Source organism: Homalodisca vitripennis, chromosome 5, assembly GCF_021130785.1.
Source record: "Homalodisca vitripennis isolate AUS2020 chromosome 5, UT_GWSS_2.1, whole genome shotgun sequence".
In the NCBI taxonomy this organism is placed as follows: Eukaryota; Metazoa; Arthropoda; class Insecta; order Hemiptera; family Cicadellidae; genus Homalodisca; species Homalodisca vitripennis.
Genome location: NC_060211.1, coordinates 117,665,773 through 117,683,936, shown reverse-complemented (window position 1 = coordinate 117,683,936; position 18,164 = coordinate 117,665,773). Strand labels below are relative to the sequence as shown.

Genomic DNA, 18,164 nt, shown 5'->3' with positions numbered 1-18,164 from the left:
TAACATGTCATATTAGAAACTCAACAACACTTGAGTTAAAAGAAGATGTATTTCTCATTATTTAAAGTTTTTCTAAACAAATTTCAAGATGTTAGAATGTCCAGCTCTGACTTACGGTAGAATTCGAAGTAAGAAAAACAAAGTAAGTTATAGATTTAGTTTCTTCAAATCCAATATTTAATATGTTTAAATGAGAGTGACACAAATAATAAGAAAAGGAAATATTGTGATGTTAATGCTGTTTTAAATTTGCAAACTTGAGCAGGGGCTCATTTATACCACATGTTCCAAATTCTATGCACATTAAGGAGATCTTGCAAACTGTAAGAGAGCAAAGATTAAATGGACAAAGTTTTACATAATAACAACACACAAACAAATTAATATTGGTCAAGTTGATTACTAGTTGTGTCGTTCACTTGCAGTGCTCAAAAAACTGTTTTGGTCAACATTTTGAAACTATAACATAAAATGCTCACTTACTAGTAGCCATAACATGAAATCTGTGTGACATTTCTTCTAGTTTTTAAATATTATAATTAAAATATTTTCAAAACAAGAAAGCAGGAGCAGTAGGGTTTGAGTAAACTGTTTTTAATGCATCAACCCATTTCTTGCCTAATTAGAAGAAAGTAAATCTTTTACTCTTTTCGGAAATACTATATATGTTATACATTCCTTGTGTTTTTCATCAAATAATTTATAAAAACCCGTTTTTGTATGCTTGTATGAAGGGACTTTTTTCCTATTATTCGGATAGTTGGTAAGCCTGACTGATATTTCACTGCACACATTGTTGGAATCAGCTGTTTGGTAAACCATAGAAACTATCAGACAAGGTCAGTCTAAAAATGACTGTTACTGACATTTTACTAATTCTTGATTAGCCAAATAGCATGTTAGTTTCAAATTGTATAATTTAAAATGGTACATTTTTATTATTTTGTAAAATAAAAAGAAATTCTATATATTAACATTGTAAATATTTGTATTATAGTATATTCCCGATACAGCATACATTTTTATAATCTTGAATACTACTTTTTCTATTACTTTAAATGCAACATTACATTCCATACTTTTGCTGCTACCTACTTGAATTATGTTTTGTGTTTTGTTTAATGAACTCAACACTGCATATAAGTGACAATAATTTAAGCATGTTTTATCTTCGGGGCTATAAATTTCTTAATATAAAAATAATTATAATTAAATAATTACCAGTACTATAGTTAGCTTTCTGAAAAAGTTTTTATGCTTTTTTGTGTTTTCTTATTTTTTATTCCTTTTCTATAATTCTAATGCTTTTTACTTTAATTGAATTGTTTATTGCAAGCAATTGCTTGAACTGATTATAATAATTGTTAGCCCTTAAATTTGGAGCTCTTTAATTTTCTGTGAACTTAGTTTTTTCTAGGTTTATCTGTATGCCATTGTATATAACTGTACCAATGAGGTGTTTACAGAGATTTCCTTTTACGAAAGAGATCTAGAGTCTCTTTTTAAAGATGTCCAATTATTTTTAATAAACATAAATTGGGTTGTTTTGAGTCTGCTGTAAAACTAACAAATTCAGCATAACCAAAACAATAATATAACAAGACATCATGTACAAAAACAGAATTAAAAAATTCTTAATGTCTTTACTTCTAATTTCTTTTTTTTATTTCTTGTTGCTTTTCTTCCTTAATTTAAAAACTACATAAAACATCCCTTCCAACACCACCACTCATACACATATAACACTCATAGTAACACATATAGGACTCTAGAATGATTGGTATGTTAAAAGCTTTAAAAAAACTCCATCATCATTTTGAAACCTTAAAATAATAAAATCGTTAAAAGCCTATAAAGTTGTTTCGAAAATAAGACGTCTAAAATATTTTAAAGATCTATAAACGGTTCTATTTTAAGAGTATAAAGTTATGGAACCTAAGATTTAAACTGATTAGAATTTTACTTTATAAAATCAAAAATGCCCTAAATTTAAAAAATTTTTATACAGGACAAAATAATAGCGTGATTGCAAAAATATGATCACATCACCCCATACTATATTCGCATATCAGTCATAAAACTAACTCATTTGATAAGCATTGGAATTTTTAGGTTTTTCACAGTATTTTGTCAATGTTTTCAATTCTGCACTGCAGCTATGCTAAGAATTGCATACTATAGAACACCAATATTTCCCATGTACAATGTTACCCATTTAGAGAGCATTGAATTCCCTTCCAGATTGCATAAAAAGAACTTAATAACCGGGTGCAGTTTAACACAGCTTATATAAAACTTTTCTTAAAAGTGAGTATGATCACAGATGGGATGGGCTTGGATGTCAGCAGACATAATGAAAAAATTTGTTTGTTATTAATTTAAAAATGCCTTGTATTTGTGTTATAAACTCAATTTTCTTATGCAAAATATAATATTATAGTGTTCTGATTTAAGTTTATTTATTTTGTTGACTGTAGTTTTTAGATGTTTAGTAGTTGTTATTGTAGAACGTTAAATATAAGAAATGCCATATTTGATCCTAATTTTACCTCAGTACTGAACATTTATAAATTATTATCCATTTATTCATGTCTACCATTATAATTTTCTTGTACTGTAAGTGGAAAATATAAAATATAGCTATACAACTTCTAATCTAAACATAAGTTAGAAGTGCAACAAAAGTACAAATTACATTAGTTTTTTGGATAAAAATAAGACCACATGATTTTTTTTTCTCAAAACTGATTGTAGAAACAAAGACTACTCCTAACTCAGTTCTAACCTCTTGCTTGTCAAGAACTCATAAGTTACGCTATCTACCCGTATCATTCACATGTTTCCCATGTCTTCTATTAAAATCAGCATATCACTTAAGTATTTCATTCTTTAGAGTATTAAAAGTGCATAGATTTGTTCAATAATAATGCATATTTTTGGCAACCTAAAGTTATTTTATAAAGATCTAATTTTATCCTTATTCGAGGAAAATATTACTGTTTTTGGCAAAATTAGTCTGTAGCCCAGCTGATGCTTTTAACTTTTCCCCATCTACATCCACCAAAACCTAACCATCAACAAATATATTTTTAATCTGTAGACAGTCCCACTGGTACTCCATACATTTCTAACTCTGGAAGTTCCCGCTATTTGGGTTGCTCAATTCCTGGAATCATCTTGGTTATCTGTGACGCCTATTCTGTGGGTGAAGTACCTCACTAGGAATGTACCAGATTTGAAACTGAATTCAACTGGAGCTCTGCAGTCTGTGGCTACTCCATCATAGGGAATGAATAGAAACAAGAAAACCCATCATGGCGCTTTCTAGATGTGTGTGGTGTTCTTACATATAGGAACATCTTTTGTTCATATTAAATTTTTTTTTCAGACATTACCTTCCCCTTTCGTGTACATTGACAATAGATTTGTTAAAATATGTTAAACATAACAGAACAATATCTGTGTTATAGGTTCTGTCGTTGGGTGCGGACGTCCTCCCCGAGTACAAGCTGCAGTCACCGCGGATACACAAGTGGACGGTGCTGCACTACAGTCCCTTCAAAGCCGTCTGGGACTGGATCATCTTGCTCCTGGTCATGTACACGGCTATTTTCACACCATACGTTGCCGCTTTCCTACTCAACGAGCCGGACTTCAGCACGCGCAAGAACAAGAAATACGGAGACGATCCTATTGTTATCATAGATCTCATAGGTGAGCTATATATCTAATAAGTTTGTTTTCCTTCAGTGCATTCACTAATTCACATAATTGTTGGTTTTTAATAAAACAGATTACAAAATTACGATTTTCAGAAATTATCTTGGTATAGACATATTTTAGCTGGCTCATGGTAGGAACGGCTTCTTTTTTTGTCAATTTACATATGTATAAAACTATTTTACATTTTTATTATTTGTATGAATATTTGTATTATGTAACAGTATTTTTTTAGCCAGTACTAAAATAAAAAATTAACTCATGGCTTTTCCATTATAGAAACGCCTCATTGTCCACAGAATTATTAAAGGTGATGCTACAGTATTGTGCAAATTAATGTGAACAAAGGTGGAAATTCAGTTTTAATATGTTGGTATGAGACCGCAGAGGAAACAACTTCTGACAGCGCTTATGATGAAAAAACAACCAACAAGTAAATACGCTTATTGGAGCTCAGAAGATTGGAGAAATGTGTTATTTTCTGATGTGGCACACTTCGGGGCAGCGTACAAAATTCGTTCAAAAGGCAGTCAATGAATCACTTTCTGCTAGCCATTTTAACCAAACAGTTAAACATCCCAACAAGAAAATGTTCTAAGGCTGTTTTTCATATTCAGGAACTGGTACTCTTATTCCTGTTGAAGATATGATGAACAGTGAAAAGTACAAAGCATTTCTGGAGTAATGCTTAGCTATAGAGCTTGAGAAAGTCCAGGCTGAAGGGACTGCAATTTTTCAACAAGACAGCTCCGTGCCATGATGAGCACAAAGACTATGATGAAATACTTCAAGGATAATAATAATTACCCTTCTGGATTGGCCTGGGAATTCACCTGATCTTAATCCTATTGAGAATTTGTGGGCATGTAAGGATAGACTCCAAAAGATGGACTGTATGTCAAAAACAAAACTGGTGAAAGCAGTGATTCAGGTGTGGTTTCGAAATGAAGCAACCACAAACAATTGAAAAAAACTTGTGGATTTCTTGCCAAGAAGAATTCAGTAAGTTATTAAAGTAAAATGGGGACATATTCTATACTAATTAATACTAAAAACATCATGTAAGTGTACCTAAATGTAGCTTTGGCATAACAAATCATATTCACAAATTAAATCTGTTTGTTCCATTAATTTGCACAATACTGTAGTTTCTAAAATCTGACATAAAATCATTTTCTTTAAATATTAGGAACTACACTTAGTCCTCTTTTATATTTGGGGGTTACAAGTTATTTTACTGAATGTAATAAAGCATTATAAATTCACTTTGCTTTAACCTTATCTCATAGCAGTATAGTTTATTGTGTGGTGTCATTGAAAAGACATTCATCATGGGTCAATCCTTAGTGATTAAAAGAGTAATATCACAGCCTCTCAACTGGAAACTACAATACCCTGATATTCATTATAAGAAATTCCCAAGTTCTCGTAATTTTCTGAACCATGTTAAGAAGCTTGAAACCTTTAGGTTCTCCTTAAATTTTTGAGACTACCACTAAATATTAATAGACCAGGCTTGTATAGGAATATAATCAAGAAACCTTATATTTTGGACTGCCAAAATTTCAAAAACATGCCTAGTAGAAATGAAAATAATTGTAAGTAGTTCTCACTTCTACACCAAATCCCTTCTCACATGAAGAATATTATGTAGCCACCAAAAAAGACTATTAAAAAATCCTATCCATCCATTCAGAAGTAATTTTACAGTAAGTGCTATTTATTAGGAGACATTCATACAACTGTAATCTATAAAGTTTTAAACACCAGCACTGAATAACCACGCAAATGATTGTTACTGGTAAAATTTCTTTTTATAAAACTATAGCATAACCTCTCTCACTAAAGTTTGATCATTGATATACATCCTCATAACCGTGGACCTCCTTTCCTGCTTCACTACACTCAAACACTTTTGGCCTCCAAAAAGGAATATAATTAAGATAGGATGTTCAGATATACCCGAGCTGCCACAGAATTTATGATACTCTGTGAGAAGTCTGAAAACTTGTTCCCAATTTCACATCACTGTACAAAATCTGGAAAATTTATACCTCTAACTTTTACCAGTGAGGCTCATTTTTATTGGTGAAAATAGCAAACTATTAATTGATAAATAATTATTATTGTAATAAATCTCCATCACTGCATACATTCGATTTTCTTACACTACACCTAGAAGTTCCAAACTCTCAGCAGGGGTTAAATCAAAACTCACATAGAGTGTTGTTAAACATTCCTGAGATTAGTAAAAATCATGGAAAGAAATCTGCACTCTTTGCTGCAAGGTCTGGAAACTCTTTAAGTGCTCATAAATGGGTGTGTACTCCACGTTCGTTTAAAACATCCGTGCACAGCACAGTGAATCTTTAATCAAGACTAGTTACAAATGTTTGCTTGATGAGAGTTTTATAAGATACTGTCTGCTCACAATATTTCTATTTTACAAGATCGTCCCATTCATGAAAGACTATTGATGTTATGTAAACCAGTCCCAAATCTCTGTCTCAGCTACATGTTGGTAGCTATCGTATTAATTCCAGCTGGGTGACAATGTCCTGTATTATTCAACCAATAAAACAACACTATGAACAATTTTTTCTTAAGGGTAATGAACTTCTTCTTTACTGGAGTGAAAGCTACTGTTGGAAACTAAAGCTAGAAGAGGTCTTAAATCAGTTAATTATGGGATGAAATACGTCATAAGTTTTATACATTTCAGGTGAACAAATAATGTTGTTTGTTTTATGAGTCATTGTAACCTCTTAAACAAATATTGCTCATAGAAAACTATTCAAGATACTTTGACTTGATCACACACTACTAAAAACTAGCCATGAAGAGAGGTCCCCATCCTTGTTCATCATTGCCTAAACCAGATTTTGTGGGATGATGTAAAGGAGCCATATATATGGCTCCTTGTATAAATGGCTACAAATTTACAAACACACACACACACATTCAAATTTATACAAATTTAATTAATGTAAATAAAAAGTCGTTGGACAGGTATTTGGTCTTTCAATCATATGTTAGTTTGGTTATTTAAACGCATATGTGACAGATACCTAAATACAAAATAATTTAATTGTAAAAAAAGTAAGGGCTCTGTGGTGTAATGGTAGCATATTCATCCAGCAAGTGAGAGATCCGGGTTCGAGTCCCGGCGGAGCAAGTACTTTTTGTGATTCAATGTTTATTGAAATTTATATATTGAAAAGAATATTATATTCTTCAGCATTAACAAGAAGATAATTATGTATTCAACAAATAATAAAATTTTTATCCAGATGAGAGATACAGAATATTATTATACGAGGTGGGAGTATGCCAGACCACATGTCACAAACAGGCTTTGCTGTCATTGCATGCTAAATTCAAGTCTATTACTAAGTCTATAACTGAATTCCAAAACATTGTGGAAATTTATTTTGAATAAAAAGTAAGGTTCCTGAAGTATAATAGAATAACTTAATGATTTTATAAATCTTAAAATAGTATTCTGTTACTTATTTAAACCATATTGTAAACAAAATTATTTTTGAGTTAACACATAATCATAGTACAATTGTGTTTTATTCTTACAACAATAATTTATTATGTTTGTAACAGATATAATAATATTATGTGTGATATAATAGTTATAAACGTTTAAAATTCTGTCTGTCATCCCATTATTTTTACCCATTGAGATGGAGAACTGTTCTAGAACTCAGGTAGATATAAAGATGACTCTGGCTGAAATTAAAGAAAGTATCGTGAAAATTTCTCACAAAATCACACACTATAACTAATATACAGAGTTTTCCAAAAGTCAGTGGCCACCTCTGCCATTTCTAGATGGTTTGACTAATTAAAATAAATATTTGGGGATCTTTTTATAGTAATTAGACCTACATTTTGGCATATAAAAAAAATGCTGGGGCCCGGCCAGCCCCTTAGGGAACACCATTACCCGCCATTTAGTGGCTGCCACCTTGAACGGTAATAGTAGCGACTTCTTTTTTATGCCAAAATGTTTCTTTTTTATTCCCTTTCCAACAAAGTGTCACATATGGAGGGTTTCCATTTGAAAATTTTGAGTTGAGGTGTGCCCTCCTCAGAGGCTGCCCCAACATTTTTTGTATACCAAAAAGTAGGTCTTATTAATATACAGATTTTCAAATTTTTATTTCAATTGGTCAAACCATCTAGAAATGACAGGGGTGGCCCCTGACTTAGTCAAATACTCTATAGTGAAAAATTCTTTATTTACAATAACATAAAGAGGTGTAATGGCATCAAAAGTTAAAATTAAATAAAATTTTCTGGTCTTTTGCTTTTACTGTATGGAATAGTTTACTTAATTAGAATCAAAGTATTCTTTTATGGTGTAGAAGGGTCTGTCCATAAGCCAGACTTGAGGCTTTTATTAAACTCCCTCTCCCTAAGTTTTTTTTTTTTATTTATGTGGCATGGCATTGTAGATTTTTCTTTCCATATAACATGGTATCTTGCTGTGGTGATGTGGTGTCCAGGAAATAGGTAGTCAGATGCTTTTCGGGTTTTGTGTGAATGAGTGTCCTAGTTTTTGGTAATTCCATTTGAACTATCAGGATAACTACAGATTAGTTGTATAGTGCTATTACAGTCATAAGCTTTAAAGCCGTAAAAGCTTCTCTACCTCTCTCTATTGGCCCTAAGTGTTCTTATTGTTTTTTTTTCTGGATTATGCTGAAATGTTCCTCCCCACACTGATATGCCATATCTGATATGGGATTTAACAGCAGCATGATACGTTGTCTTTGCTGCTTCCAGTCCTCCTATTCACATTTCGATGACCCTGTAGTATAAAACGTTGTTGAATCAATTTATTGGATCTATTACTAGTTACATTGGACATTTAGAATGGCAAATAGTTTTAATCCAGTAGTAATGTTGAGAAGCAACAGAAAAATATAGATCATACAAATTTAAGCTCCAAGGCATGACGTAAAGTTATGTCATACCATTCTAATATTACCGTCTGGCACATAGCGAACTTCAGTGGTATTGCCATGTAACTAAACAAGTCTTATGGCTGTGTGAGTACAGGTATTGCAATAGGCCGGTATAGAAAATCTACCTAAAAGAATCAGTGTTGTTTTACCTACACTTTTACGTTGTTTTCTTCTCAATGGGAGAAGAAGGAGCACCACTTCTTCTTTCAGCGACACGTTTGAAAATACAAGTAAACAGGCAAAGAGACATTTGTTCTTGTGATCCCTTATGAAAAATTGCTATCACATATTGATATGCCTTCTGTCGTATTGGCATGCAACTACCAATGCAAAAGGGAAAGTCAGACATGCATACTAGGCGCTGTGTGCGTACTGGGCTTAATAAGTTTACCATTCAGTATATTAAGCAAGGTTTTGAATTTAAAATGACAACCTGCATTAAATTATCATTTAAAAATCTCTGATAAAACTTATTCATTTCAAGAATTCCTAGATTACCTTAACGTCTTTTTATAAAACTATAATTATTTAAATTTTTCTTTCAGTTGACGTCACTTTCATCGTGGACATACTGATAAACTTCAGGACAACATATGTCAACAATAATGATGAAGTAGTCTCACATCCTGGTAAAATAGCCGTCCACTACCTTAGAGGTTGGTTCCTCATCGATCTCGTAGCAGCCATCCCCTTCGATCTGCTGCTGTTTGGGTCCGACACAGACGAGGTAACACATAGGTTCCTAATTCCTCACTCAAGTACAAGCTTTTTGCTAAAGTGTTGTGTAACTATTACTGTTGTGGGCATTAAAAAGCAATTATTTTCACTCTTAAGTGTGAATAAGTTTATGGGTTTCAATATTTATTTTAAATTTAATTCAACTTTTCAAACATGTATTTGTTGGTTTATATACTTTTAGTTAGTTACGTTAAACATTTTGTACTTGTCTCCTAACAAATAAATTATATTATACATTTCAATTAAGGCCTACATTAAATACGTATTGTTATGTACTTATATATTATATCTTTTATTTTTTATTGAGCATTACATTGAATTATTTATTTGAAAGTTAAAGAAAAGCTATACTCTTGAGTACTGCACATGAAATATTCTTTACAGGCAGCTGTTAGTTTTTAGTGATTTTCATTACATAGACATATGTTTCAGTAAACGCTTAAAAGACAAAAAGAGTTTAAAACAATATTTTACCAAACAATTTGACTAAACTATAATTTTTAAAGTAAATTGTACATTTACTGTTAATGGGGTGACTTGACGGAAACAAACAGCAATAAAAAAACTACTACAGCTAAAGTTACAGTGTGTGTACTCAAGTGGTGAATTGTATTACTAGTATCTTAAGATGTCACAGAGTGAGCAAAATCCATTCAGATAAAGTTATCTTTATATTATACATTGAATACATCAACGATGTTTTAGAAAATTATCCTTATTCTTCAAGATTTGTATCAAGCTGTATTAAATTTAGCTTGCACTCGTTGTTAAAATACTTTTTGGTCTTTTTTGCAAGGGAGAGGGAATTCTATTTATAGTAATTGATGTAAATGTAAAAGTATGTAAAACACACAATCACAGGCACTTGATAAGGCCGCAAAGAAATATAAATTTTTAATAGACTCTGTGCCATAAAAAAGATAGATGTAAAATAATATAATAACTAAACCAAACTTAAAGCAAGGAAAATACGTAGAAGGAAGGGAGATAGGTATAGTGTAAATACGGGCATATGTCTGTGTGGTGTAGGGTGATAGAAGGCTGTTGTTTAAACATGGCAGTCATCCAGTGGCATGATGGCCCTAATTTGACATGACAAATTCAGCAGCTTAACTATAAGTATTTGACAAACTCTTGTTTATGTCTCCATTAAGTACATTGGACAACGTATCAAATCACATTTACCATTATCACTACAATACTGCAATGTGAGATATGTGTGATGAAGTTTCTGGAACCATCCAAAAATGCTCTTTAATTAAAAAAACATAGTTACAGTATTAAAAATAACTTCAAGCGTAGTACGTAGTACCAAGTTTAAGTATCAAGTCTTGATAATTTTTTTAATGAACTACATAGCTTAAAAGAGAAGTCCAGGTTATGAAGCTAAAAAAGTTGTGGATAAAATGTTACAAACAGCATTCTGTAGTACTTGTTAAACAAAATAAAACTGTTTTATTGGTAATGAAATCAAGATGCACACATTTAGTAACATTTGTGTTTACAAGGTATGTGATCTTCAAGTACACCCTAACTTTTATTAGAACTTTTTTTATCAAAAGAATAAAATATTAATAAGCTTAATGTTGGAAGTAAAAATCTTACATTATTAGCATCAGTATCTAATACAACAGTTAGTCTATCCAGTACGATTCAGTAAATAAGTATAAAATTAATGAGCAAAAGAGCAACACCTATCTTCATGTGAGGTTTAAGGAAATGCCAAAGATATTTTGTAGTGAGTAATGGGTCCTGTGGTTGAACAGTGTATTCAGTTTTATACTATTTACATAGACTTCCAAAATGCAATAAGTGCTCAAATTTTATGATTCCGTATTTTTTATACATTTCAGCATGAGACACTTTGCTATAATATTTTGGTAGGATTTCTATCACGTCAAATCAAATTATATTTCAAACTATAAATTAATAATAATGATTTATTTTAATAACACCCTGATATCAGTTTAGTTGAAGAGGTACTTTTATTGGTCTTAATCTGTATTAATAAAATTTAATATTTGATGGCACAGCACAATATTTAACTTGCAATCAATAATAAGTACATGCATGATGCCATAATAGTTATTAATTAATATTTTGTACAAAAATAGTATATTAAACTTTAATTTTATGTAACAATTCCTGTTCTCCAATCTTTGCACAAGACGTTTTGTGCAAGAGTGGAGTTAGCGATAAGGTTAAAGGTTAAAGTTCAGTGTGTAACACTAGCAAACATTTTCTTTATGTGTTGAAAAGTAAGACATGTTTAATTTGAGACCACATTCTTCTTATTTTAAATTATTTCTCAATAATATTTTGTACAGTGAACTGTTTACCATCCATGATAATACCCTGTGTACTTGTATTATTTTTTTATATAAAGAGGCTGATCATCTTTTAAGCCATATTCTGTTCGTTCTCATTGGCCACTGGCCCCTGTGAGATCTTATCAAACATAATAAGGGGGAGAGTCGATATAGCACAAGGTTGATGGTACTGATAAAAAAAAGTGATACGATCACAGACAGAATTCTAACTCAGCTCCTAAGTTCAATGATTAGACCACTCAGCCATCAGCACTCCTGATGAAACATTAGTATGTTTCTTCATGCAGTAATGTTTAACCCTTTTAGTGCCAACATCTGTGTAACTAAACGTTTTAAGAACATGCATGAAGTGCTGATGTCCCAGTGACTGGACATTTTATGAACATGCACAAAATGCCAACAATGTCCTGTTTTCTGTCGCTCTTAAAATATAAAGTTTTACATTTTTTATGTATTTTATATCAATATACATTCAAAATAAGTGTTATTTCTGTGAAAATGTTTTATATACTGCACAAACATAGCTGACCAATCAGTAGCAGTGACAACAGTCGAATACCAGTATAGACAGATATAAAATTTAAAAACAAAATTGCTATGAAATTTTTATTTTTGGAAATAATTTGATCAAAATGTTTATATATGAAGAAATATAATTCTTTGAGAGTGATTAATTTCTTTGAGTGTGGGTATTTTAGTACTTCTTTGAGCATTGGTCCTTTTTCTAAATTAAATTTCTAAATAAAAATCAAAGTAAGATTTTGATTGTGTTGTTTTTCTACTTTTTATTATTTTTGAGAAGGTTTTAAATATATAAAATGATAATATACATATATTTTCCACATGGTTAAATAGTTGTATAAAAATGGGTCGATAAATAATAAAGTTACAAAATTCTTTTAATTAGTGTATGGAAATTGCTAAAAATGGCCCATAATGTTTTATAAATACCATAGGCACTTTTGAATAGAATTCCAAAAAAGTCTGTTTTATCAATTTAAAATCTGTGCATATGCATGGCCCTCAGGGCTCCTCCTGTTTGTTTTTGCTCAGGAGTCCTAACATTAAACTGTTATAGGCCAATTTGGGGAATCAACTTAAAGGAATGAGGGATAACATATTAACTAAAAAGGAGAGGGATTAATCAGGAATAACCTCCAAAAAATAGATGATCATCCATTTCAGAAGTGTTGAAAAAATGTACACAGTTTCATTCTCAGAGACCAATAATTCTCTATTTTTACTTAAATTCTAATATATTTTGTATTCAAAGTATTTATTAGTTTCCTTACACTTGTAGACAAACATCTTAAATTAGCCAATTACATACATAAATTTTATGACAGAAGGTACAAAATTAATGCAAATTTTTGATAATAGTCGAATACTTAGGATAATTTGTGTTTACGTTTTTGAGTCTCTGAGAAGAATTGGTTTTTGTTCAATGTATTATAAGAGGCAAGTATTGCTTTTAGTTTTGAGAAAAATTACAAAATATAAAGTGCGAGGTTAAGATATAAGAAAATAAACTACACCTGAGTAGGTAAGGAATGTGTTTAGTTTGGTATTATTCGGAGGCCATTATATTTGGAAGAGTTTTTCTTACCAGGGGCCATAAGTTGTTAAGTCGTTTCAATTTCATGGTTGTTTTATTTAACATTCGAGAGAGTGTCATAGCAAAGTAGTAATCCATAATATGTGTTTTAATTTTGTCAGTTAACAAACACCTTCTCTAGATATGTCTTTCAAAATTTGTGTTCTGGTCTTGTTGAAGACTTAGGAAAATTGCACCTTATAAACTTATTCACTACTTGCATCACCATTTTATTTTTATGTTTTTTATGTATAGGAAAATCTTAGTCATCTCTTGTATGTGGGTGTAATTTGGTATCATTAAAATAAAATTGCTCTTTAACTTTCGAACTGTTCTTCAGTATCAATACTAAATATTTTTCTTTATTACATAAAATCTTTCAATTTGTTTAATGCAGTAAAAACTACTACTTAGCCTTCTTGTCCTAATAGTTTCAACTGATTTACAATACTTTCTTTTCAACTTCAATAAAAAACCATAAACAAATTCTGCCCACCTTATAAAAAAAGTAGTCACATAAATTCAATTAGGTGGATCAAACATTAGAACTATAATAAAAATGAGTAGGCTAATTTGTAGTAGTTGTTTTGTGTTTAAATAATTATGTGTTAGTGTTATAATGTGTTTTCTAGAAATTAGTGGATAACAGTATAAAAATGAAACGTATAATCTAACTTGGGATTGAAAAGTTTTGTTAGAACATATTCTGCCATTGCTTTGGCTTAATAAAGTGATTTGGCTTATATGGAACAATTGCTCTTTTTCTAACTCAATAAACATTTTATTTGTAATAACTTGCCACTCGTAAAACTTAAAAACTCTAATGTGCATTTAGGAATAAGAATTGTACAAGTAATGTTATGATGATTTAATATAATTTATATTTTTAATAATTATAAATCTATTACTTACATTATTCTTTATTACAATTATAATCATTACTTTTATTTGATATGTTTTTGTTTACATTGATGGTAATTGTTGTTAGTTTAAATTTTTCAATTTAAATTCTATTCTTTATAATAAGCGTCTACTACCGAAAGTGTTTCTCTAAAACTCTAAAATCTTTTAATACAACACTGCCATATGCTATTTAAAATTAAGCTTGGATATTTTAAATATTTACCTAATTTAAGACAATTTTTATATGTTATGTTGAACAGCACAGCATGCAGTGTTTACAGTTGTACTGCTTACTATCTGTTGAAAATTTGTTCAAGTATTTTAAATACTTTTGTAAAGGCTAAAATTTACTCTTTCATCAAGTATAAATTGTACAACTTTACTAAATTATTAACATAATTGTTGCTTAAATTAAAAAATAAACAAATGCAATGAATTATTCCTGAATGTACAAATATAATATTTATTGAAAAGTGTTTACAGTAATAATAATATTTAGAAAAGTGGTAGTGAAGAATATATCACAGGAATATGAACAGATGATGATCGGTTCTATGTACATTTGTTAATGTTATAAAGTTGACTTTACAAGCAAGTTTTATTAAAATAATTGACAAAACTCAATGAATTATATTTGTATATCAATACTATCTTTTCTATTTTAAATAAATGCTTGATATCTTTCCGATACCTTCTCTGATCTGTACTCACTACCATATCATTTAGCCTAGTGTTTTGTGTTGTACCCCATTGCATGGTGGAGCTATGTTATTTTCAACTAACTGTAGATGAAATCATTATTTTAGGTAATCAGCCGTTCAGAAAGAAACTATTGAATCAAATTAGAAATTGAAGTACCAATAATATTGGTGAATAAAAAACTTGATTCCTACAGTTAGTTAGTAAATGGTGTATGTAACTGTAAATATAGTTGTCTATAAATGTTGATGTTCAGTTGAACCTAGCGTAGCTTCATTACCGCGATGGTGCTGTATCAAAGTGTTCAAACAGTTAGTCCAATTTTGAATCTTTCAGCAGTTGGGCTTGGATGCTGATGAGGTCAGTTTCTGGAGAGACTTGTTGTGCGTTACGTTACGTTACGTTAGAGCTTGAACTAACACTTGCTGCTGCCAACTGCAGACTCACTCACTCACTCACTTACATCAAGTTCCCGCGTTTTTGACACAACGCTTCATATCATTTTATGTCAAAAATATAACTACATATGAAATTCTTACTGTTTTTAAAAATCATTGTTCAATAGTAATTCATGCAAATCCAAAATTATTTTACAAAACTTATGTAAATTTACTTAAAAATAATTACGTTTGAAGTACGTTTTTAAAGATAATTTACGTTACAAATTTGTTTACATTTGTTCTTGTATATTCTAAAACTACGTAGTACTTTGTTTTATTACAAAAAAAATTATTGATGAATTAAATTAATTATGAATTTAATCAAAATTCTTTTGAATTGATAAATAATAAGCACAACAAATAACACAATCTACATGCCTATAAGTTTGTGCTGTTCGTGCAACTACAGTAATATTTTCATTCCTAGTTTCACTCCTAGACCTGCATGCATGTAACCCCTGCACCTCTGCATGCTCTTGTGCAAGCTGTCAATCTCTCTCACTAACTCTTGCATGATAGTGACATAGTCTTCATTACCGGTTGTAATTAGTTGTAGTGTAACAATAAGGTTTTAAATTCTTTTAATTTTTTATGGATGTTTAACAATTTATTTTCAATATATATTTTTTACTATGTTTGATATTGTGTTAAAAATTTGATTGTGAAGCTGTGTGGTTTTATAACAACTCCCACAAACTTAAAAACCGAATGAAGTTTTTTTTATTTTTCTTACTTGGAAAAATATCTCACTTCCGTACTTCCTCTCTATCATTTGGAGCAAATGTTTCAATAACAATATAAATAATTAATTACCATTAAAATTTGTTTTCTGAATTTAAAAGAAAGCTCTAGTAATGTTTTAAGCTTTATATAGTAACAATATAATAGCCAAACACCCTCATAATATTAAATATGGTAACCCTCATGTGTTTTTTTAAGAATTATTGAAAATTTATTTCTTTCTAAGAATAATTCAAAATATATTTTCCTCAAAGATTTTTTAAGTGTTTAATTACTACTATTTACCATTTGAAAATCTGTTATGTGCATGAAATCTATATTTTTGTGGTCTGAATATTATACAATTAAACATTTAAAGAATAAAGTATTACAAGTTTGAAATATCAAAATGTCAAAAAATTCAATATGCAAATAGTTAAAAGTTAAATAGAATGTCATAGGGTAGTTGTACTGTGGCCATAGAGTTTGAACAAATCCCTTTTTAATTCTGTAATGATATTTGCCAAAAATTTAAAATTATTTCACTCATTTAGCTTATTACTAAATTAATACTTGCTCCCTTTGTACAAGACCTTCAAAATATTATGCTGATTCTGAATATGATTGCACCGTTGACATTACAACAATGTGAACTTGTTGAAAATGTACTAACAAAGAAGAGTATATTGTTCGGTTTGACTGATTTGAAAGAATAACAGAATTATGGACATATGGTAAGTGTCCACAGTAATGTTTATTTCAAATGAAAAGATTGTTATTTCCATGACATACAGAATATATACTTATAAACACACATAAATATGTGTTTTAAAACATAAATAGAACCATTCTGGAACTATAATGGAACTATACTTACCTAATAACACTCCCTTAAAACAATTACTAGTTGAACATGAAGTGTTACCACAGTTTAAACATTATAGATCCATTGCCAAATACTAAATACATTGAATGTCGTTGGAAACTTTGTCCAAGATTATTAAAATATCAATACACTTAGACTTAAATGTGTTTAAATAATATTTTTTGAATAAAACATTTATAAAGAACGTACAATCCCAGCTTGCATTACAAAACAACATTGTCTCAATAAATTGTGGAACTGTCAATTGTAATTTAAATTAAACTATTTGTTGCACAACATAACTATAGTAATTAACAAAAGATTAAATTATTTGTTGAATCCACTTTTTCAAATTATTGTGGAGGCTATTTAATTTAAACTAAATCCAATTTCTTAATTTTTTAATGTCCCTATCTTATCACACTTATTTATGGTTTGTTATAATAATACAAAAAGGCAAGTTATAATATACAAAGGCAAGTTATTCTTTTTATTCATTAGAAATACATGAAATTGAATACTATCATAAACCAAATTTAATTAATTTTGCAACTCATGTTTCAAACTTTTTTGCAACTTCCTTCTTCTGATAAATGAATAAACAATATTCCATGCAACTTATTAGTAAATAGTTCTCTTTATCAAGAACTGAGATTTTAGTTGTCACTGCTTAGGTTTACTTTTATTTCTTAGGTTTAATTCAGAACACTCTAAATTAATAACAGTGGTACCCAGACAGTCCTTTGCATGGATACAGTTACTGTTGATATTCAGAAAAAACAGAATCAGCAAAATATTATTAGTGTAAGCAAAGTTTGAGACTAAAATCTGAGTCAAAAATGGAAGTAGGATATTGAATTTTACAACACAAATGCATTTTTTAGAAATTTTTAAGGATTGAGCACAGAAATCTACAATATATTTTTAACTAAATAACTGATCGTAAAATCTTATATATGTTTTAAAAATGTAAATAAAAATGTTTTTAAATTGTTTAATTAAACAATAATTATTACATCATAACTGTAATATATGCATATCCTGTAATAATAAACATACAATATAATACATGCATATGCTGTAATAATAAATATACTATATAGTATATTGTATTCAATAACTTAAATGGCTATTTTTTATTTTGACCATATCAATATTATTATATTAAATTTGTAT

The 18,164-nt window shown here is 29.9% G+C and overlaps 1 protein-coding gene across 12 annotated transcripts in view; it reads left to right on the top strand.

The window, feature by feature from the left end:
* The window catches only part of LOC124362807 (potassium voltage-gated channel subfamily H member 6), a 608,699-nt gene that overhangs the window by 526,436 nt on the left and 64,099 nt on the right, over nucleotides 1-18,164 (top strand). For 11 of the 12 annotated variants that reach the window (XM_046817627.1, XM_046817628.1, XM_046817634.1 and 8 more), the window contains 3 exons: nucleotides 3,471-3,714; nucleotides 9,245-9,426; nucleotides 15,300-15,323. In XM_046817627.1, the coding sequence (XP_046673583.1) occupies nucleotides 3,471-3,714; nucleotides 9,245-9,426; nucleotides 15,300-15,323 (450 nt within the window). The remainder of the gene's footprint in view (nucleotides 1-3,470; nucleotides 3,715-9,244; nucleotides 9,427-15,299; nucleotides 15,324-18,164) is intronic. The other variant, XM_046817624.1, reaches the window with a different exon arrangement.